Source organism: Centropristis striata, chromosome 18 (genome assembly GCF_030273125.1).
Source record: "Centropristis striata isolate RG_2023a ecotype Rhode Island chromosome 18, C.striata_1.0, whole genome shotgun sequence".
Classification (NCBI taxonomy): Eukaryota; Metazoa; Chordata; class Actinopteri; order Perciformes; family Serranidae; genus Centropristis; species Centropristis striata.
Window position 1 is genome coordinate 25,810,068 of NC_081534.1, and position 24,822 is coordinate 25,834,889.

The window sequence follows — 24,822 nt, forward strand, 5'->3', positions numbered from 1 at the left end:
AGTAAATGTGATGAAGTGTGGATTAGGTTGGTCTTAAAGTGCAGTGCCCGTCGGAAGTATGTATTTGTATAGTGGGAGATAAAGTAGATTTTTCAATTATAGCCAAATGAGGTTGTGTGTGAAAGTACACCATCCAGCACATACACATTGAACATTGATATTCCCTGGAAACTATTTGAATATTATTGGAAAATCGAACCTTGTAGCGCACTTTAAAACTCAGAAAGATAGGTAGGCTAAATAGACTTACAGATGAGATGAGTCAGGGTGGAAATCCAGAGTGAATGTGTTACTGATCAGGTGTAGGTCTATCACACAATGGGGCGGAGCTCCCCTAAAAGGCGTCCGATCGGAAACAGTGCAATGCTGCAACACGTCCAACGTAAATAATGATATTTTGAAAAATGAATTCAAAAATCTTCAAAATCGAGGATGCCCACCTTTGTGCCATGCGCAAGCCACATACAAAATCTTAGGTCAGTTTGACGGTCAGCGAGATATGCCCTAGACACACACACACACACACAAACGCTACTTGCTTTTATATATAGATACAATGCAGTGCCATATAGGTTGCACTAGATGCTTAAAAACTTTCTGCACACTGGTGCCCCACCCCATGAAGCTGGTGCCTTTTTAATTAGTTTTTGCCCCTGCCCCTCAGACAGCCTGAGCTGCCACTGCCTGTATCTATCACTTACCACCCACACACCAGCTGAGATTAACCTCTGTGGACAAAGTGATGTAATAATTGATGGAAAAAACATGAAGACAGAGGGCAGGTTATCAAACAATCAGGATGGAAAGATAGGACAGGAAGCTCCTTGACATTTACGCGTGATATATGATCTTCATTATCAAGGTAAACTCTATAAAATCAAAGTTTGGCCGACTTTGCCTGCTGTGTGTGTGAGGGGGGTGGGTGGGTGGTTTGGTGGTGGTGCAGGAAACACTGAATGACAGAGAGGGGAGAGAGGCTCCCTCCCACCGCTCGTGCGCACCGACTGTGACTGCGCTCCCTTTTTTTTTCCTACATTCAAACATGGCGAAACTCTTTGCCATAATACCGCCACCATCACCTTCACCTTCCTCCACCTCATCGTCATCACCGCCACCATCATTACCTTCGCCATCATCATCACCATTATCTCCGGTAGCGTGATGACCCGGGAGGATGGAGAAGTTGTCGGCGAGCCTGTCGGAGATCACTTGGAGCCCGTTGGCGCTGCCGCTGGACGCGGTGGTCAGCAAGTTCCGTCTGCCCACTCTGGTCCGCCTGGCCCACGGTAAGAGACAACCTCCACCTCCGGTCTCTCCGTTAAAAACTTTTTTTGTGCTCTTTTGACAACTGTCTGATAGCTAACACTCCGTCGTTTCATACCAGCAGAGTTAAAGTAACCATCACCGTAATGATGGTAAATGACTATTAATATGGTTTATCGGCAATGAAAAGATAAAAAACTTAAACTTTCATGGGGGAAAGAGTGTTTCTAAGGGGTTTTGTGAGGATAACGACATTGGGATGTGAGAACAAGTGTAGCAATTTACTGAAAATCTGTGCAGTGTTTCAACGGGTCAAGATTTGGAGGAAAAGTGACCGTTTCCGGTTAACATTTTCAAAATAAAGCCTCAACCTTGAGCGTCATTAATTAAAGTTTTTGGAGATCTATTAATTAATTAACATATATCCACACAATATTTTTTTGATTGGAAATCAACATTCAGAAGTATCAATACAAGACATAAGTTATTTCACAGCTGAAAAAAAGACAACTCCCAAAACAAAAAGAGAAATAAATACAATACAATAAAATACATAGTATTGTAATAATATAAAGGGAGGCAAGAGAGCAGGGGACAATAGCAAAAGCAATACATAATTAAACACAGGATAACTTAAATATTACAATAAATACGTAAATGTAATCGTAATCAGTAGTTTAGGGGGTAACCTGGCAAAAAAAACTAGTCAAAACTGAACTATTGGTGAAGCAAATTAAATGACCCTATAGTTTAGACTAGACTTTTGATTCAGAATAATAAAAATAGTAGTAGGGCCATTAAATGTATTTACATACAAAGAAAGTTTGTGTCTTTAAATGGAGCATTGGACAAATAAATGTTACTTTCTTAACTTATGTCAGTTGATGGTGTCCGACTAATGTGGCATTGTTACTCAACTTTCACATCATCACGTTAATGGCCAATAAACTGTAAACAGCATTATCATGTTCACCAAGATGAAGCTGGTGTAGTTTTATACCAAACGGCACTTGGAGATTAGGGACACTCTCTGCTGTTGATGAGCCTGTACTTCACTTCACAGCAATTCATCAGATATATTAAATGTAATAAAGTTAATGAAGTAGCTAAGTTAGTTAGTTCGTGGGAACGCTTTTCACAAATGATTGACTGCAGAAATTGATGATTTTTGGTGTGCTTTGCTACTGAAGCACCAGTTTTAGCTGACAGGTCCAATTAACTTACTTTAATTAAATTTCTTGTAAAATGAGCCATGGTGTCAAAAGGGGGAAAAAAGACTTAAATTGGACTTTAAATGGCGTCTTTAAGTATTTTGACAGCATGGCTTTCAAATCAAATTTGTCATATTTAATCAATTTGGTTATTTTTTGTTCATCCTGTGCACCATTTTGGACATTGTTGACAAAATGTTGGAAAAGCCACTATGCTGTTTTAGGGGACTAAGTATGGAGTATATTGACACGTTTTATTGAGTGGCCCACCCACACATTTGATGCTCTTATTTTGAAACCCTCGCCGCTTTATTTCCGTTATTATTTTGGTTAAATCTGGCTACCTTGATGCAGCTGCAGCATTAATCCTCGGACACCGACTTTTCTAGTTCACACCAAACCACTGACTTCCACAAGGCACGCATTGAGTGACATTTGTGTTCAGTTTTCTATTTTTTTTTGTTTTTGTTCCATCTTTTGCCGCCAACATGATTCTCTGCTTCACCACATTTGGTGTCTTTACTTTGGGAACGGTCGATGGGTGTCATGGCCAAAGTTGTTCCAGTCCATCGAGGCCCGGAAAGCCACAAAGTGTCTGTTGTGCTGCTGAAGTGCTGCTCAATTCTTTTCATATGTAAATGCTGTAATCTGTCGGTGAATGTGGTGAATACTAACGAGCAGCGACGAGGAGGAAAACCTCCAACTTTCCTTCGTGGAAAAAAAAGCGCGCACCCGAGCCGTGTCATGGTGTCCGAAAATTACGCACCTTACTTGTGGTGGTGCGCGTGCATTGTATAGAGAGAGAGCGAGAGCACCCGTAGGTGTTTATTAACTGCACTGTAGTTACCCCACAGATGCCTGCTTGTTTGCACAACCAGCCAACGCAGATGGTGGTTAGTTATTTACAACAGGGCATGATGTCAGCATTTCGTGCAAGTTTGCCCCCTTTATTTAATATCAACAACAAACAACAACTGTGTTTTATCTGCATGAGACTGTGGTTTAGTGTGAGCGTGGGGGTGTAATTCCTGTGAGGGGGAGCACATTATGAATCCTCCAGACTCAATTAAATACTCCATGGCCATGACTGAAAAGAAGGCCTACATACGGCTGCACAACTAGGCAACTCCAAATCTAGTGCCAGTTAACCCAAATAACACGGAAACAACTTTTTCTTATGTAACTGAAGTGGAATTAACTGTAATCAGTTGTGGAAAGTGACTGGTAACCCACATTTACTTGTACTGTAAACACACTTATGTCCACCTGTGAGGAAGGTCTACTTCTACTAACTGTATTCCCACTTTATGTTATTTTATGTTAATTTATACTTATTTTCTACTACATTTCCAAGGTAAATATTGCACTTGTACTCCACTATATTTGTTTGGCAGCTACAAGTTACTATTCTAACATTTAGCATTCAAAATGTATAATCAGTTTAAAAGATATGATGCATTGTTATAGACTAAATCTGTGTTTAAAGTGCGTACAATGATCCATGCGTCCAGCAGCTACAACATCAAAATATTGTTACTATAATATTTAATACATTTAGTTTGATATAACACTTTGAAAGTAGCCATTGTGCTTCGGGGATGCTTTAACTTTTGATACTTCCTAAGCAAAGTACATGTTGCTGATAATTGTTTAAAACAAGTGAAACAGAATCTGAAAATTTGCTTTTCCTTTGTGAAAGTATATTTAATGAGACGCAGTCAGTATATTTTATGTTCAAACAGATAAACAAATATTCACTCTAAATTTGATGCATTCTGTTTTTATTGATGTTTACACAGCATCCAAACTTCAATGGAATCAGGGTTGTAGTTGTGCTGTTAAAGGCAGGACTACTTTTATATTTGTATCGTGTTGTATTCCTTGTGTGTTCAGATTCTCAATTACTCCAAAAAATCCACTTTGTTGTGAACCATTTTAAGTATTTTTTTACTTTTGATGTGACATAAATCAAATGAAAATAAACCAAAACTTTCACACACTTCTCTGCATCACAAACACTCAATTTACTGTATAAAGTTTCCATAAAGCAGACATTAGATATCAGACTTATAATTTGGGTATTTGTAATGGAGATGAAATGAGTTGCATTACGTCACGGACTCTTTTGACATTCAGTGTCTTGCCTACGTGTTATTTTGCGGTAACTGCTGAAAAAGTGTTGACAGCACTTCTGTGAGTCATTCGGACCAACCATGTTGTTTATGAAAATTCAAATTATCTTCCTGGCTGAAAAAACACCAGGACTAAGGGGGAAAATGTGTATTTTCGTGTTTTAACGTGGCTTACCCTTTAACATGCTGTGAAACCTGTGACATGTCATCTCTTCATCTGTCCTGTGTGTGTATTCAGCCATCCGTCAACACGATTGTTGGGTTAAAAGGCTCAGTAGTAACAGCTATCTGTCAGCAACAGGGGGGAAAAAGTGCATCCACGTGATCTGTGTGTGGGTCTGTGAGAGTGAGAGGGAGCTGTGTGAGTGTGTGTGTGTGTGTGTGTGATGTGATGTGATTGAATTGTACCACTGTGCTATCAGCAGAAATCAATGCTGTTGTGCTACATGATGGCTCAAGTGAAAGCCGGAGAGCTGTGTGTGTGTGTGTGTGTGTGCGCGTGTGCGTGTGCGTGTGTGTGTGTGTGTGTGTGTGTGTGTGTGTGTGTGTATGGGGGCTGTGTAATAATGGGTTGCCAGTTGCATAGCTGAATCCTGATGAGTAGGTTAGGGGTGGTGAACCGTCACTGATAGTGGTAATTATGGACACTGAATCTGCACTGAATGCAGTTGTGTTTGTATGTAGGGAGTGTTTGAGTGTTTTCCACTGCTGAGCTACTTAGTGTGGCCTTAGAAATGAAAAACCTATTGTTTCAGATTGTCTGTTTATTGCTAATCCTTTCCTCGGCTTTAATGTGTGTGTGTGTTTCAGGTGAATGTGTGGAGGGGCTGTCAGAGGAGGATGTGGTGCTGCTGCACTCGTGTCGTCAGTGGACCACAGTGACTGCCCACAGCTTAGAGGAGGGACACTACGTAATTGGACCCAAGATAGACATCCCTCTGCAATACCAGGGTGAGCACATACACGCACACACGTTGCATTTCTCCACAAGCATGCCAAAACCATCATAAAAGTCAGTCAAAATGTTATCTTCAACCTAAAAATACAAATTTCCTCCTAAATTTTTAATTTCCTGTCACAAATATTTTTGTCACAAGGTCAATATGTTCCAATAGCTCTTTTTTATCTGGGGAAAATATCTCTTTGGGCAAACAAAAACAAATACTGTATTCCCATGCCAACATTGTTCATGAGAATTTGTCTTAGACCAGCTCAGAAAAAACTATTTTGGTATCTAATGATTCATCGTGAACTTGGCAGACCAAAGTTGGACAAAACAGAAGAAAATATAAACTCCCTGAATCAAGAAAGACAAGCTTCACATTATTTTCCTGGTCACAATTTATCATTTAAACTGTAATATGATGCTAGAATGGAACACTTGTATTGCATAGTGCAGGATCATGGGTTTAACTGACTGGACTGGAATCTTTCTTTGTGGAGTTTACATGTTTTTTCCGAGTTCATGTAACCTTCCTCTGGTTGCCTCTTCCCAAAAGGCATGCATATCAGACGGTAGGAATAATCCTGCCATTTATCTTGTTTCAGCCTTTATCTTTAGCCAGTCAGTACAAACTCTTGCTGTGCAGCCAAACTTTGTTCCAACATACAGAATGATATTTTGTGCAGTCATAAAACAGAGATCTGGAGTAATATTGTCTAAAACAGAGTGGAGAACGATGGTTTTAACAACCTGAAAGTTATTTCGAGGGATCGTTTGGTTGATTTTATTTTATTTTTTGAAGTGGGGTTGTATGAGGAACTTTTCCATAATCAGTGTGTGGCACACTGTATTACTGTATTATAGAAAAATTGGTTGGCCAACAATCAGTCATAATGCAATAATGTGTGGTGAGAGCCAAAAACTTACTTTGAAGACAAACTGTTGTTTGGTTCTTCTGGTACGGGCTGTTTTTTTCCAGTCAATTGAGGAACTTCAGCAAGACACTGGCATTCAGTAAAGCAGGGAACTGTGGATGGTTGGTGGTGCAGACTGTCTTATCCTCCATTTTCCACAGAAATTCCCTCTCTTTCTTTCAGCCCGTACAGGTTCAGAAAATCCAACCATCCCTTTAAGGTGAACAAAAGGGGAACACTTACTTTAAAGGGTTAATAAAATAATTTCACTACAGTACAGCAAATGAAAAAATTGTTAAAACTGTTATTTGGGTGAAATTAATATAATCACATAAAATAATTTTGCAGCATGTACTATAAATAGTCATGTTTATCAATATACCAACATTCATACAAGTAATCAGCTACTGTATATGGGACCTTCACTGACTCCTCCTGTCCATTGACCTGTTGTCTTCCTGCTGAATGAGTCTAGTCAGTATGACCTCACCGGAGCTCCATCTCCACAATCCCATTGTTCAGACTGTCTGACCAGTCACATTATTCGCTGTGTAACTGGATCCTAATGCCTCCTCTTCATTGTTTCCTCCACCGATGGAGTGCTGATGTCACCTCACACTGCCGCCGCCTCTCAGGCTCCTTTTCGGAAGAATGAAAGAACACTTGGTTGGGAGGGGGGGCGCTGAGATCATTGTCATTTTAGACATTTCTGCATGCGTCATCAATGCATATGACCTCGAAAATTGGCGATATTAGCAGCAAGAAGTGAAGAGCTCATAGTCAAACATGTATAAATATAAGAAAGATGTACTGAGTAAACTGGATTTCTTTCATTGTATTAAACAGACTTTAATTATGTCCAGTCAGAATGGGCTGTTTGTCTTACAAGTGGGGCTGGAAAGTGAAGTCAATGCAGTGTATTAAACCTGCATTCTTTCTAAAGGCCAGCAGGGGGCGCCTCCACTGGTTGCAGAAGAGGTCAGATTGTATAGAAGTCTATAAGACAGTAGTCTTGTTTCCATCAACAAATTTCTATTTGCATTTTAAAGATTTTCTTCTACCGTTTTCTCTCTTGTGCAATCTCTACTTCTTCTACTGCTCAATACATTACACTGCCATCTTCTGACAATAGTGCGTTTATGCAGCTCTGTTTATTCGCTCTAAACCAGTTGATGGAAACTCAATTTGCACATTTCAAAAATCTGCTTCAAAATTAACTTTGACTTTAATGGAAACACAGCAAATGACCCCAATTCTCAGTAAATATTTTCCGAAGGCTTAAAATTGGCCAAAGGGGGACCCTCAGAGTCTAGCATTGATACTGGTTTTAGGGGGTCATGATTATTTGTCTGAAATGCAGCAGGTCCATGATGCGTTTGCTTTTTGTACTGCAATTTTTATGTAACACTTGACCTGAAAAGGGCTTGCATTCCTATGTTTAGTTAATTAGTAAAGTTCATGGGTACATTTTGAGGTAGAAATGATGGATGCACTGGGGGAAAAGAAGCTTTACTGTAACATATTTGATATGTTTTAGTAACAGGCTTGTAAGGACGGCCATACATTAGCACTGGGATATTATGCTGGGGAAAATAATGCATGACTTTTATTGTTGTGGGCCCTGCAGTATTACATCAACCCAACATGCATTTCAGTTGTGAAGCATTCCGGTAGAAAAAAAAAGAGCCAGCCAACAACAAGATTTGTGTTTCTTTGAAAATGACAGGTGAGTTGTTGTTGAATCAGAGGCCATCGCCAGCGATGAGCTAATGTCTGTGGGATGACTTCACACAGGAAGTCTAAATAAGCTTATGAGGAGAGCAATATAGGTTTCCCTCCGGGGATACACAACAGGATGCTCCCTCCTTCTTATCCTCCATCCGTCTGTATCCTCCTCTGTCCATCAGTGAGAGAGGCAAGGATGACTGAAGGGTAAAGGACAGAAAAGCTGAATGAATGGATTTCAGGGATGCAAGTGGCGCCACAGCCACCTTCGTAATGTGGAGCATGTGGCCAAAGCCGTATGTGTTGGGATTTAAAAGCCTCTGTGATTCAGTTTTTATGTCTGGGAACAACATTTTAATCACAGAGTAATAGCTTTGGAGTCTCACTTCGAGTTATATAATCGTCTCACTAATAAGCGTTTCCAGGATGTCGCTGTAGTTTGGTTTGGTTTAGAGGGAAATCTGTTTAATTTTAATCTTCTGCTCGGTCCGTCACTTTTTTAGGGAAGGTTTGTATTGAAAAGTAGCACTTGCTGGTATTGTTCGTTTGGGTGGAAGCTCCTCATCCTGGGGGCTCTGTTTGAATTGGAAGGTGGGGGGTGGAGGAGAAACAGGGGGAGAGAAAAGGAGGGAGGTGCTGGCGAGGAGGATGGTGGAGTTTGGTATTCTGCTCTGCCTCCGAGACAAAAAAAAACTTTCTCATGTCTCTGTCTCTCTCACATACACAAACACTTTGACTCTGTGAGAAAAAAGGAGGATCCTTCAAGGGTTGTTGTCGTTAAATGCGATCCGATTAACTGGTAAATAAGGAGAGAGGATAATGTGATTTTAACAAGACTATTGTGCATTCCTGAAATGGTGCTTCACAACGGCAAAAAGTGGCACAAACCAAAAGAAATGAACAGTTTAAAGAACACAGTAACTGGACTGCAACACTGGAGTGTATGAGTGTGAAAGATTTACAGACGCAGGAGGGGATGAGCAAGGAAAATAAAGGGTGAAAGTGTGTGAGTGTGTGTGTGAGTGTCTCCATGGTGATGTGTCTCTGCTCTGCGTGAGAATGGGGGTCCTTTATTGGTTGCCATGCCAACCCCGTCGGCTGTCGATTGGCCGAGAGCTGGTGCCAGGTCATAGGTCACGGAGGTGTCTTTGTATTCTTCTCGTCCAAACTGTGTCTACTGCAGATATGTGTGTGAAGAAAGACTGTAGGGAGTCACAAAGAGAAAAGAAATACTGAACAAAAAAAACTTTTCGCCTTTTATTTTTTTCCCTTTCCTTTCTCCTTGTCTTCTTGCATGCTTCTCTCCTTCTCCCTTGCCCTCCTTCATTTCTTCCTCCTTCTTCTCCCCCTTTTCTTTCTCTTCCTCCATCCACCTTTGTACCTCATCACCTTTCTCTCTCTCCTGTCTCGCTCCTATCCTCTCTGTAGGGAAGTTCAAGTTGCTGGATGAGGACCGAGACGTCAGGGATCCGGTCCAGTATTTTTCCAGTGTGGAGGAAGTTGCTGGAATCTTCCCTGACCGGGTCTTCGTCATGGAGACGATCACATTTAGTGTCAAGGTTTGAGTGACATGATAGTATGATTCTTTAAAATTTCTGTCATGCAATATCATATCCACTAACATCCGCAGCATGTGTATGCTGCAGGTGGTTTCAGGGGAGTTCAGTGAGGACAGTGAGCCCTACAGCTTTACTCTGCAGGCTGGAGATGAGCTGTCACTCATGGGGAAGGCGGAGCTTCTCTGTGCCACGCCCTCTAAGGAAAAGACGGGACTGACTGCACTCCTGAGACGCCTGGGAAAGACTCCAAGAAGTACGTATGGTCAAACTGTTGTATTATGGAGTCCTATTTCAGGATTAATTCATTGACATGAGTATGAAAGGGGAATCAATGACATAATTGGCAATACCATAGAGGATGAAAAGTTCATTCCACCTTGGATATGGATACAAATCCATCAAGGAGGTCATGTAGTTGGCCAGATTTGTCTGTCTGTCAGCAGGATTACGGGAAAACTCTTGGCCTGATTTTCAAGAAACTTGGTGAGAGGAAGAACCAAATCACAGGGAGAAACAAAAATTCACCTTTGTTAACTTTGCAATACACACACAGTGGAATAAATATGAGCTGCAGTTCCCAGGACTTAGGTAGTTCTACCAGAACGATGGAATCAACACATGAGGTCAAAAAGAGGATAAAAGCAGGTCACAAACTGGAAACTTGGCCTTAGCATTCTAGTGCTTTTCATCACTATGCTTAGTACATCACAGAGGGTCTGTTTTCAGGTCTGAATGCAGAGAATGTGTCTGTGCCTTCACTCTACATTCTGCTTCTCTTTGACCTTTGGCTAATCCAGCTTTCTGTCTCTGCTCTTCAGGTAAAACTCCATGCCTGGTCTGTATGAACCATCGCACCAATCAGAGCGTCAGCCTACCCTTTGGATGTCGTGGACGCTTTTGCACGCGCTCCCCTCTGGAGCAAGGCATGCTGGGAGGGGAGCACACGGTACGCAGCATCATCGAAAGGGTTCGCCTCCCTGTCAATGTGTCCGTGCCTTCACGACCACCACGAAACCCATACGACCGCCATGCGGTCCGTGAGGGCCACCGCTACAAGCTGCTCAACATCGTCAGCAAGACGGTGGTGCTCTGCATGGTACTCCGCCGACAGGAAGTCTCCCCCTCGCACTTCCTGCTGCTGCGCTGCATGCCCCGGTTCAACGTGGCCGAGGCCTCCGTCCACACGGCGGCGCTAGAGAGCCTCCTATTGCGGCACGCGTTCGACCCGGACGCCTACTCTCGAGCCGTTAGAGAAACCCGGCCGGAGCTGGAGTGTATGACAGAGGAGTGTGTGAGCCCGCGGCGCTCTCGCATGTGTGTGTCGGGTCAGGACTCTTTGGCCCCGGCGCTGCAGCGCCTCTCCATGTGCGGGTACGGGGGCGGGGTTTCGGACAGCCTATCACAGCGCTGCAGGGACTCTCTTGGAGAGCGGCTGGGGGAGGGATCAGGTGAGGAGCGGGAGTATGTGACTCCCGAGTGGACTGAGGCTGAAATGAGGACCACTGAAGAAATCCCTTACGAGGAACTCTGGACCAATCAGAACGCAGAGGGCTTGGGAAAGGAGCCTAACCTCATCTCCTTTCATTCGTCTTCCTCACTGGACGGTTCTCTTGGTACCGTGGTGACAAGAGTGTCTACCCCGCCACCCGTACCGCCAAAATCTGATGCTGTGAGTTTCAGTCTTCACCTCCTGTCCTTCTTTTCGTCCTTCTGTCTCTCATCCCTCTTATCTGTCCACAGCAGCATCCGGTTGTTAAAAGTCAGGATGCCTGGTTTGAATTATTCATACATTACAGCTTTTAAACCTCACTGGCCACATTTACACACACACACACACACACACACACACACACACGCAGACTTCCTGGAAAGGCTGCTATACACTTACAACCCGTGTGCTCACAGCACATGAATACACATAATATCACCAAGGATGCAGGTACACGTGTGCTGTATGCTGAAATATAATAATTCAATAAAAAGCAGAGGCAGTTCAGTCCCATGGTAGAGTATAATACAGATGGAGACTTCGGCCTGAAGACTAACGAAACTGTTCTTGATTTAATAAATAATAATTATTATCTTTGCAAACAACAACTTCATCTCCTATGATGTCTGTGGAACAATGATTTACCTGATTAGAGATAAGGCAATTGAAGTTATTTAGACTCCGTTAATGTCTTCATTAGACTACTTCTCTACTTTTGTTATTAGAGTTATTCTTCTCAACTTGTTATTTCAGGGTTGTATGTTCACAGACAGAGCTCGGTCTCAACATCATACTCATAATGTTTCATGCTTCTCATGTTCAACTAGAGGCTCCTATGTTCCTCTTTAAGATGACCAGCACTTATACATGAAATAATCTATAAACACAAATGGGGTTTAATCCAGAAAATGGGCTGTCATGTTGAAAATATGGTATGGAAAATAAGGTTTTTGTGGCTAAGTTATTAGGTTGTTCCCCAATGTTAATGCTCATATATTAGCATGCATGGCGTTAGATGGTAAGGTGGAAATTACCATGCTTTGTTTTGCCTCATTAACTTTTTTCTTTCAAAGTGACGGCAGCGAGCAGTGGTGCAGAGAGCTTGTGTGGGTGTTGATGTCTGCAATGCCGCTGGATTATACCCTGTCACACACAGCGTTCTTCATTCCCTGATATTTAGCCTGCCAAGAGTGTGTGTGTGTGTGTGTGTGTGTGTGTGTATGTGTGCGAAGAGCTTGCTACTGTGTGCGAGGGAGTTTGTTTGAGGTGTAAAGGTCATCAAGTTTGACATTTACCGAGCAGAACATTGAGACAAGCCAGCAGACACACACACACTAACACAGAGCCTCCTGAGAAGTCAAGTTTTAGGAGTTAACTTTTCTGCTGTTGTAGCTCTCATTTGTCTGTGTGTGTGTGTGTGTGTTTATGTGTTGGTGTGTAGGTGAGAGAGGAGTGTCGCTACTTGATTGCCCCTCCGGTTCCCCCTCGCTGCTCTAAAGGAGGCTCCATCTCCAGTCCGGTCCCCAGCCCTCCAGTCCCACCTCGCTTCCCCAAAACCTCCACCTCCCCGAGACCCAACCTCTCCTTCTACTCCTCTGGACTTCAGGACAGGTACAGTGTAAATGTTTAGTTTTCACAAGCAACTAATCATTCTTACATTTATTTGGAACTGTTAATATAATTACTGTGAGGACTGCCAGTTTTTTGTTCAACACATTTGTCTATGAATGACAGCACAAAAAAGAAGCAGTTGATTTTTTTTTTTTTTTACCTCAAACTAAGCAAATGTCAACACTGTTTTCTCATAAAAGCATGCCACCAACTCTCATCATGGTTCCTCTTAAACAAATGATATATGGAAGTTAACAAAGAGAAATAGCAACTTCCTTTTGAAAAATGCATGAAATATGAGTAGTGTTGTTAGAAAGTTATATGTATTGAAATTATTTAAAAATGTATTAAAATGTACCAAACCTGACCACACCATTTTCAAAATAACAATAGGGGTTAGATGTGCAGAGCATCCTCTGTACCTATAACAGTAATGTAAAGATGTAAAGAGAAGTGCAGCCTGATGAGCAAAGTCAGAATGCCTCACCAACAATCATGAAAAAATAAAAGCCAGAGTCTAGAGAGAATAAGAAAATGCTTGATCAATAAACCACAAAATAAATTCTTTCCAGGAAATGACTTGTTGATATGGGAATATACCTATAAACCACACCGAAAAAAATGAAGATACAATTTTAATTGGTGTCTTGAGTCCTGCTGACTGATACTAGAATCTAACATCACTTCCTCCTGCTCCATCCCAGCTGCTCGCCCTCTCCAGATGCTTCTCTCTACTGTTACCCGTGCTCCTGGGCCGACTGCCCCGCCCCCAACCCAGCCAGTCCTGAGCCGGTCCCTGCCGTCCCTGCAGACAACACAGCCAATCCTCAGCCAGCACAGGCCACCTGGGCAGAGCCGTGGGTAGATTCCTTCACCTCCTCCGGGCCTCGACTGCGGCCGCCACCTCCACAGAGTCGGTTCGCACCCTTCGGGGCGTTGAACCCCTTCAACCGCCAGTCCCCTTGCCCTTCACCCGAGCCCGCTGCCAATCCCACAACAGATTCCTCCAGAGGTGCAGAGGGAGGCGGGACATCCACAGGGGCCACTGAGGGGTTATCCCCGCCACCTGACCTCACCTGGCGGCCTCCTGCCGACCTGTCTGTGCTGTCATTGGAGGAGGTGTCGGCCTGCTTAAGGTTCATCGGCCTATCGGAGGCGGCGGTGGCCGTGTTCCAGAGGGAGCGAATCGACGGCAGCCTCCTGGTGCAGCTGACTGAGGACATCCTGTCACATGACTTCCACCTGAGCCGACTGCACGTCACCAAGATCACACAGTTCATACAGGGCTGGAGGCCCAAGATCTAACACACACACACACACACACACTGTCCTGATAATGTGCCTGTTGGCTTCTGAGCCAGCCTGAATGTGCCTTCCACTGTGACCCACCGGCCGCTGAGCCCTACTGACTGAAGATGAGATTTGTTGAAGGAAACCACGCCACCCTGTGGTCAAACTATGAAACTGACTTGACTGGCTCTTAAGCCAGGGGTCTCTGACAGACTGACTGCATATTTCCTGTCTGAATCACAGACTGGGACTAGTTTACTAACAAATGGCTTCAACAGAGAGCTACACGATGCAATTGCGCCGTTTAAATTTGCCTTTGGGGCAAATAGTCAATCACAAGACATGTTAATACGTCAAGACAGCTGAAGGTTTTAAGCACTACATGGATCTGTGTGGCCTTCATGCTGTGGTCCCACATACAATCTGACATGAGGGGAAACATGCCCTCATTCTACACAAAAAAGTGAGGTTTATTATGGGTTTTTGCAATATAAGGGAATTTACAGCCTCTCATGTTGACCAGTAGGACATGTAACCACACTGATGTAACACTGAAACTGTTTCCTACCTGAGTCTCTTGCACAGCCTTCTTCATCTGTTGTCCTCCATCTGTGCGATCAGCTGCAGCAGCCTGTAATTGGCATACATAACAATTATTATGAGTTAAGAATGAGCTAGTTGTCTTAAGCTAAAAGGAAAAAGGAAAATCCATTAAGTCTGAAAGTCAAAAGCACCCAATAAAGTTATTATTGAGTTTTTAGTACTGATCAATGATTTACTGAACCAACCGTTACAGTATACAGTACTCTGTATCGAGGGCATTTTGTGCTTTGGGACAGTGACGTTTTTATTAACATTCCCTCTAAGGGTAACACGAGACGTCCTTCTGTCTGTAGTCAGATACACAGATGTGTTGCCATGTTATTATAGAAATATTCGACTGCCTCAGAAATAGAGTTCTCAAAATGTACCTCAGATCACTTGTTCAGATATGCTTGATTTAGCCATGCATAATAATAAATGAAATTACAATGAGATATATGTTCACATAGTCATTTGTTTTCTTGACTTCTTCACTACACACCACAAGACAACATTTTGAAAGTAAGAGGTCTAGTTTAGCCTAAAAACATGACTAAAAATATGAGGAAAGGACCAGAGGACCTTCAGAAATTACACAATTATTAACTGTTGAAGGATTACTAATGTTGCATCAGATGTTAAAAAATGAAATTACCAATTTGAAAACTTGTGCACAGCATTTAGAAAACATCATCAATTTAACAACACATGCAGCATTTAGAAAACATCACCAATTTAACAACACCTGCAGCATTTTAAAAAGATCATTACCAATTTGACACCACATGCAGCATTTAGAAAACACCTTCACTAGCAGACTGTGATGCACAAATGCCAAATATATGATGAATATGCACCAGGATTTTCTTAAAATGAAATTTTTAAGATGTTTTCAAGAACTAAGGTGGGTTGGCTTGGCTGGAAACATAGATATGATTATAAAGCTAACCAGGGAGATCTGTTGGTTAAACTGTAAACACAGTACAGAAACCAGCAGGTCTAAAATCAGTTCTGTTGTCACAGAAAACTTAATGCTGGCATCTTTCTGGCCCACAACAGGTCCCATACCACCTTAAAAAGACACTTGGCAGCCCGCCTGCATTGGGCCCCAGTCTTCCTGTTAAAAGATACCACAGGGGCCTCACAACTTTTCTGTGGGAAACCCTGATTTAAAGTACATACGACCATATGATATGTTTGTTTCTCCAAAACACTAACAATGCATTAATTCATTATCATAACCCACTTATCTGAACTCGGGTCGTGGGGGGTTTGAGCCGGTCCCAGCTGACATTGGGTGAGAGGTGGCGTACACCAGACTATAACAGATGCTGAATCATGTCTCATATACTCCTACGGGCATTTTAGAGTCACCAATTAAACCTAAGCTGCATGTCTTTGGACTGTGGGTGGAAGTTGTAGGAAAGGACCCACGCTGACACAGGAAACATGCAAACTCCACACTGAGGAGCCGCAAGCCGGATTCAAACCCATGACCCTCCTGCTGTGAGGCAAAAGTGCTAAACACTAAACCACCATATAACAACAAATACAGGAACACTCATTCACTGTTAATCTACATTTTACTTATTACTGCTCATGAATATTTACAATACGATTTACAATTTCCTTTGTCTGGGGTAAATGTGGGGTGAAAAATGTATGAAAGTGGCATGTGGAGTGGACTTTATATTATAGGAGCACGAGCCACCTGTTCCACCCCTCAGAACTGGCACTGTTTCACGTTAATGTTTCAGCTAGCTATATTTCTAGATTATTTAAATTGGAGGCAAATAATAAACAAAATGCTAACACTAGGTCAATAGCAGATGTTCACTATACTATCTAAATGCAGACACATTAAAATAAACGAAAGGAAAACTTACATTTTGGATGATTTTCTAACACCACTGACTGACAGCCGACTTCAAATCTCCATGGCAACAACCGTGGGCATCACTTTTCCCAGAAACAGTTTCCGTTGACTTCTTTTGTTTGTGTTGTGGCCATATTTTGGATTATTTGCATGCTGCCATATATTACTACAATTCCAGCAAAAGGTTTTGCAAGAATAAGAAATGTTCCAGAATGAATCCAGACATCAGCAGTTAAAAAATATATACGTTTTCTTTCATTTTTCCTTAATAAATTGACCTTCTGTTTGAATTTTTTATCTTTACACAGTTCATAGCCACAGCTACACTAATGGTTACTTCAAGAAGCAAGATCATTCAAAATAGTCAGATAACTGTGAAAAGGCAATTTATTCTGTAAATGTCAGAAAGAAAAGCATCAAAGATCAAAGGTAAAAAAGTTATTTAAGAGATCATCCATTCAAATCAAGCAGCGTCGTCATAATGATCAAAGACTTTTTTGGGTTTCAAAGGGGACATTTTTGTCTTAATGTCCGAGTATTTGTATTTTACACGGTTTATTGTCAACTTATTATAGCAGTTGAGGTTCAACTTCTGAAATAAAACTTCAAACTAGAAAGTAAAGGTAAATTGACAGGTAAGCACTACTGGAAATGGATCAGGGAATATCAGCTAAACATAATTTGGACTGACTAAGACTTTTGGACAAACCAGTGAATAGACTGCAAATAGCTCAAAGAAAACAGTTTCCCAAAATAATTAAAGCTCAGTCGCGAAGTTGTGGTTCATAAGGCTACTGATCAAGGGTCACTTACACTTTTCTTATCATAGAACAGAACAGGAACATCGGCTAACTAAAAGTTTTAATCGTTTAATTTTTCTCCTTTTGGGAATCCAGACCTCAGCAGTTAGAGAAATATACATTTTCCTCCAGCTATCCAAGTGTTAGAAAACTTTTCTATTCGTTTTTGTGATTCTCTTATTGCCATACAAGCTGCTGTTCTCTCACAATGTCTGAAATAATACCCATATTTTTATAGAACGAAGGCTGCCGACTGATGTTAGTGTCTCCTACCCCACACCCACATGATACTGATGTGCTGTGATCATGTAACTGCAACAAGAGCAACAAAGAAATAAATGAAAGAATACAAAATAAATAGAAACATAATGGCCTCTGAAAATCAGGTTAACCTCTTTCGTTTTCCCTGGTGGAGTTAAGACAACAGGCAGACAAGAGGTTGTGAAGTTTATTGTGCAGAAGACCAGATACAGTGCCACAGTTATTACATTGAAAGAAAATGATTAAAATAAAACGGTATCCCAGATCAGTTAACTATCTGAGACAAGGGCAGTGCAAAACGCCATTTAATCATGTGTAGTTGCATCCTGCATGAAGCACAACTTACACAAAAAAACAGCCAGGCTCATGGTTAATGCACTTTCAATATAAATATCCATTTTGAGTATAAGAGCATTAATACATTTTTCATATAATTTCATATAAATACGTTTTTCATTAAAAAAAAATACATTATTGCAACAAATATGAAAAACAACAAAGATCAGAAGTAGAAAATGTTTGAAGATGACTCAGTGGTGGAAGAGCTGCCCAGATCATATTTACAAGTATCTATATGAGTAAAACTACTGAAGTACTAATAAGGCCCTGTATTAAATCTCCTGTTTTAGGTTAAGAGTACAGAAGTATTGTAAGTAAAATGTACTTAAAGTATCAAAAACAGAATCAGAATCTTTTTTTTTTTTTGCCAAGTAGGTTTTCACATACCTCCTGACACACACAACACAATTTCCTGTCTTGCTGACACCTGTCTACTCCTGACTCCTGTGTACAGCTCTTACTTTACGTCCTTCTCTGGGCTCCCAAAGGAGTTCTTCTTACAGGCTGCTTGACCAAAATGAATACCAGCCAGAGCTTTAAACTCTGAGGCCATTGCCAGCTTCCCAAAGCTCTGTGTAAGAGGCAAAAACAGACTTTATATAGAATTCTAATACATGAAAATTTAAATTATATGTCAATGAGTACAATGATTTTTTTAAATGAAAACTGACTAGAAGGATTCCAGTCATTATTTTGGCCGAAACTACATTTTTGCAAAATGTTATCATGTAACAAAGAAGGGGGAGAAAAATAGAGCTCACCTCGGCTTCAGCCTGATAACCCACCTCGCTGCCCTGCTCCAGTCCAATCCTGACACACTACACAATAAAATACAGAGAGTGTTACATAGGAACAAAGTTGTGCGGAAATGTGTTTATCTTCTGCTACTTCAAATGAGGGGAGTTGCTAACCTCGAGGATTTTGACAGGAGCAGGGTAGAGACCTCTAGCCTGAGCCTGGACCTTCCTACTGGCAGCCTCAAGGATGTTATTCTTCACCAGACACAGGCTCATCACTGTGTGCTGCAGCTCTGTACACACACATCATAGTTTTAAATCAAGATCTGAAATCATCACAACAAAACATTTTGGAGATATCAACCGGCACCTTTTTTAAGATACATTTTGGCATTTTTTTCATGCTTAATTCAGGGTTCGGACACTTTAGCAGTGGTCAAATTCAAGCATTTTTCAAGACTTTCAAGGTAAATTTTCAAGCTTTTCCAGTATCTTACACCTGTTGTAAATTGCATGTTTTAGAGGAGTACTTGCATACTAAAAGGGGGAGATTTCACTCAACCATACCAACAGCGATGGTATTACACTTTTAGGAGGAACGGTCTTCATTTCAGATAGGCTACTCATTATTTTTTATTTTTCTATAGTCTATAGATGGATATAGTCAGATTGCAAGAGAAATACAGTAACAATTTCAAGCATTTTCAACCACTTTATCCAAAATCCAAGCACTTTTTAAACCTTGAAAATACAACATTTAAATTCAAGCATTTTCAAGGGTTTCAAGCACCCTGTTAATCAGACAGTGACAGAGAGAATGGGACATTGGTACACCCTGGACAAGTCGCTAGACTATCATAGGGCTGACACAGAGAGAGAGATAACCATTCACGCTCTCTTTCACTCCTATGGGCAAATTAGAGTCACCAATTAAACCTAAGCTGCAGGTTTTTGGACTGTGTGAGGAAGCCGAAGGACCCGGAGAGAACCCACGCTGACACAGGGAGAACCATTTTCATTTTAATTAATTAAATAATTATTTCTAGTTCTGATTTATAACTAGAAAAACTTGTCCGACAGTGCTGAGCTGTATCACAACTTCATCTACAACTTCCAGATAAAGTTTACCACTTCTATGAGGGACAATAGTGGCCTAAAGGTTAGTCCGGCAGGATAAATCTGGGTGGGGAAAGTGAAAAAGCAAAGCTTACCCCTCCCTCATTACCACCACTGAGATGCCCTTAAGCAAAGCCGTTAACCCCAACTGATGTTGAGATGATAAGGGTTTAACCTGAATATGCATATGTTAGTGCTGTAAAAAGTCAAATATTTGCCTCTGAATTGTAGTGAAAGTAGAAAGAAGCAGAATAAAAATGCCTAATACATTTGCTTACTTTTCACCACTGGGTCTAAGGCAGATTGTATCCTCAAAGGGTGCATAGGAATGAATGAATGAATGCTTTTGTGTTTCCTGCATTCCTGTTGCAGGAGCTGTGCGAACACTTACTCAGGGGAACCTGTTTTTTGGCAATTCCCCTTGCCACACCCACTGCAACCTCCTCTAGGTGTTCTATCGTCCTCTCTTCTGCAGGTCCTGGGGTAAGCAAACACAGAGTTGAATCCCCTCCCACCCTCGCAGGGATGAGCGCATCACAAACAACAGCAATGAAGAAATGCCACATGCAGAACATACCCAGAGGGTCCACAAGCTGCTGCACTAGACCCATCTCCTTAGCTTTATCTGCCTTGATGCTCCTGCCTGTCAGCATCATGTCCAACGCTCCTGGGAGACCCACCTACACACACACACACACACACACACACACACACACACGTATGATTTGTGTGAGCTGATATTGCCCCTAGTGAGGCTCTTGACCTTAATATACTCCAGTGTAACTCTGTAGCCAACAGCACAAGACTGTGACAGCGCTTTCAAGACATTAACCCTCTGAACCCCAGAAGAAAGAAACTGTAAAAACTGGCATTGTCATTGAAATTTGAATTTTCCTACAGTCCTTGAAGGGATCATTGGTTATGAACGGTTCCATTAAACAAGGTAATCAAAACCAAGCTTAAAATTGTGATATTTCCGTCAAAATCAATTCATTCGACATACCTCGTTTAAAACATTGGCAAAAATGAACCGCTTGGAAAAACTAGATCCTGTTAAAAACATAAAATTTTGAGCTCCTCAGCGACACTGTAAAGCCGTGATTGACTCTGCTGAGAGGAGCGGTCACGTGACAAATATTCACTGAAAATCAGACAGAACAGCAGGCTGTTTACACAGAGCTGAGAGGAGAGGACAGGAGAGGTTGCAATAAGGGGTTGTAAAAATGGAAATTGTTAAATATGTACAGCATGTGGAGACAATTTTTTTCTAATATTCGTGACACTTGTGAGCACTTGGAAAAGTGTTGCATATATAAATTCCATTTAATTCAAATTTTTCAAGGACTTGTATATTGCAGTGAAATACAAGGCCACAGTGAGTGAACTGTAAAAAGAGCAAAAACACCCTAAAACAGCTTGTTGGGGTTCAGGGTGTTAACTGACTAACTGATTAATATGAGTGTAGGTGTGTGTGTGTATACCATTTTCGGCAGTCTCTGAGTGCCGCCTATTGCAGGCAACAGTCCCATCGTGACCTCTGGTAACCCCAGGATAGTCTTTTTGCTTTTTGTGGCAATTCTGTAATGACAGGCCATTGCAGCCTACAGAAAAAAAACACAAAATCTGCAATTAAGTGGTCAAATCTTAGTTCACATGAGCAGCATTTTTCACACCTTATCTGGCTTGTCCTGTCACACACACAAACACACACACACACACACACACACGGTTGTACCTCCAGCCCTCCACCCAGGCAGGCGCCGTGTATAGCTGCGACAATCGGAATGGGAGACTTCTCCATCATCTCAAACGTTGTCTGAAATTCCCGGGAGAGGCGGCGGCCTTCCTCACTGCCCCTTAGGGACTGGATTACTCTAAAAGTAATGAGATTCAAAACTTTTAATTCCTCAATTACACACATTTAATTTCACCAATACTACTGCTGCCTCTTTTAAGAAGTGTGTCATTTCACTTTCTTCCTTAAAGTGTGAAAATGCCCCATAACAAATGTCTGTTTCGTGTGCAAACCACACACAACAGTAGGAGTGACCACACATGCAAGTATTGGAAATACCCCTTCAAGTCCTAATCAGCCTACTTGATATCTGCCCCGGCGATGAAGCAGCCAGGCTTGCTGGAGATGAAGACGGCACTGTTCACGGCGCCGTTTGACCAGATCTCCCTCAACACATCCAAAATCTCAGACATTGTGTGCCGACACAGTGTGTTCGCCTGCAGACACACACAAACACACACACACACACACACACACACACACACACACACACACACACACACACACACACACAATCTCTGATTAATCATGTCACATCTGTCAGCGTAGACTGAGACAGGGACAGGTAGTCAAGACTGTCACAAACATAATCTCTCTCTCTGACATGCATGTACTGTTTCACACACATAGATACACACACACACACACACACACACACACATACCGTGGCTTTTGGATCATTGAATCGTATGACTGCCACATCATCCTTGAGCTCGGAGCTGATGTGTGTTCGAGCTAGATGGAGAGATCAGTAAAAAAGATGAAAGGATGTCAGACAGAGGGCTACCAGTAGCGTATTATGCTAATTTCCAATAGTTTAACATTATCCCTGGAGAATATTAGCATAAATAGCACAAATACACTTGAACAATGTCCTTGCTCAAGGACACTTGGGCATATAGGGAACTGAAATATTTTTAAAAGTTTAACTCTAAACAGAAACTTAACTGTCAAACCACTATCGGCTGGTCTTCAAAGTCAGGTGACACACTCTCAGAAGATATCAATATTAATTTATTGTTCAAAGTAACCATTACACTGGAGACTTCTGTCCAAAATCTAACAATTTGAAGGCGACTTACCGATTTTATTTTTACCTATACGCGGCTCAATACTAACTACCTAACTAACTAAATTATAGTTGCCATTTTTTGTTCCCCTATATTTGAGTAATTAACCCTCTGAACCCCATCCTGCCAAAATACACAGTTATCATAGAAAGAAACTGTAAAAACATCATTATAAAAGTTTCCATTAGGAAAAAAAAAATTACCAAAACGAAGCTTAAAGTTATGATATTTCTTTCAAAATCACTTTATTCTACATGTCAAAAGGTTAACAGAATAATTAGACCCTGTTAAAAACATTAAATTCTTCTCTTCTACACTGTGAAGCCATGATTGATTCTGCTGAGATGAACGGTCACATGACAAATATTCACTAAAAATCTCTTTACACAGAGCTGAGAGGAGAGGACAGGATAGGAGAGGTTGTGAGTAGAGGTTGTACAAACAAAGAATGCAAATAGTTCAACATATAAAGCATGTAGAGAACCAATTTTTTTTCCAACATTCATGGCACTTTTGGCCACTTGGGAAATGTATTTTTTAAATATTTTTACATTATTGTGCCAACATAGGCAGGAAAGAAGATGAAAACTCCAAGCTAGTAAACATCGGCTGTGCTCCAAATCATGTAATTTTTCCTTTTCCTTTTAGTACGTACTAAAAGTATAACTGTTGTTGGGACATACTACTTCACTTAACAGTTAAGTATCATCAATATAGCTGGATAACAGCAAGGTGCAACGATAAGGATTACAAAAATAAACAACTGTCAGGACAAAACAGGTTTTAAAAAAATCTTTACAAATGTATCCTGAGGAAGAAGATGCATTGAGCTCGTCCGTTAAACCTCAAGGATGTTGTTTGGAAAACTTCACACGCAGAAAGGACAAATATTGTGACAAGCTGGGCGGGGCAGGGTCATTCACATCTACACACACAAATTCACACTAAAGTCATTAGTGAGTTTGTATCAGAATATCCAATCACCATCAAGCTCTTAATTACCTGCCAATGATGAAGACACTGAGAGGTTTCTGCCTGCATGACCTAAAAAACACAGAGACTGTGAGGACCCAGAACGCCCTATTTTTTCATTAAAACATTGCCAAAAATACACAATTTATCATAGAACAAAAAAACTGTAAAAACAGACATTATCATTAAAATATAAAAGGTATAAAGTAATTTAATTTATTTTTATCTTTACTAAAGTAAGATTTTAATAGTAATAATGATAATAAAAAAGTAATAAAAAACAAAACCACGCATTAAAAACCAATAGAGCCAACTTAAAGTGATTTACAGTGTATCATTAAAAACAAAAAAATAAATAAATAAATATACAACGAATGAAAAATACAATTCAATGGCAGAAAAATAATACTAAAAATGAAAGTAAAAAAATATATGAAAATACTTACATTTGCTGAATGCTTGCATAAAAAACTGTTCAATTTATTTTTAAAAATATCAAGAGAGCTTGAATATCTAATGTGATAGTTGTTCTTTTTTTACACTATAGTATTGCCACTTTGATTGATACTTAATATTGATACTTCTTCCAATTGTATTGTAAATTTCGCGCCACTTACCCGACAATGAGGGATATTTCCTAGGTGTAAACTTGGAAATAACTCGGGCTGCACGAACAGTTGCCATCTCTACCTGTAACTCTTCAAAACTCTTCTCTTTATTCACTCTTGGGTCAATACATACTCCGACCGCTGGGGGCGCAAGAGTGTCGATAACAAGATAAGGACCTCAAAGTTGAAATATTGCCAGAGCATAAAACGTATGTGTACACAAATCGTTGTCCTATATTTGAGGAAAATAATATATATTCAAACAATGATTATATTATTGTTTATTTATAACCACGGAAAGCTTTTTAATATATGTAGGTACTTGGCCATGCATTTTTTAAGATTATTATTATTTCTTCTCAGGCATTATCTCGGTCAGCTAAGACACCGGCGGGTCCTTGAAAACGTAGTCCAGTGGTGCTGAGTCTGAACCTGAACCACCGTTTGGCAGGGAAGAGGTGTCAGCAGAGACTTAACTCACACACAGGTAAGAGACAAATATTCACAATACAACTAGAAAGAGAAAAAC

The 24,822-nt window shown here is 41.0% G+C and overlaps 2 protein-coding genes across 2 annotated transcripts; one reads left to right on the forward strand and one right to left on the reverse strand.

Moving 5' to 3' along the window:
• The first annotated feature begins 994 nt into the window (after positions 1-994).
• On the forward strand, positions 995-15,201 carry gareml (GRB2 associated, regulator of MAPK1-like). Its single transcript, XM_059355658.1, has 7 exons — positions 995-1,286; positions 5,417-5,557; positions 9,617-9,747; positions 9,835-10,000; positions 10,566-11,416; positions 12,678-12,847; positions 13,552-15,201. The coding sequence occupies exons 1-7, from the start codon at positions 1,175-1,177 to the stop codon at positions 14,150-14,152; spliced, it is 2,172 nt and encodes a 723-aa protein (XP_059211641.1). The 5' UTR covers positions 995-1,174; the 3' UTR covers positions 14,153-15,201.
• Positions 15,202-18,879: 3,678 nt separating this feature from the next.
• Positions 18,880-24,369, reverse strand: hadhaa (hydroxyacyl-CoA dehydrogenase trifunctional multienzyme complex subunit alpha a). The gene is made up of 9 exons (XM_059355835.1): positions 24,303-24,369; positions 23,716-23,757; positions 22,308-22,378; positions 21,947-22,080; positions 21,584-21,722; positions 21,330-21,449; positions 20,426-20,528; positions 20,240-20,326; positions 18,880-19,025 (listed from the first exon to the last, which is right to left on the reverse strand). Exons 1-9 carry the CDS (start codon positions 24,367-24,369, stop codon positions 18,880-18,882), a joined length of 909 nt encoding a protein of 302 aa, XP_059211818.1.
• Positions 24,370-24,822: the final 453 nt, after the last annotated feature.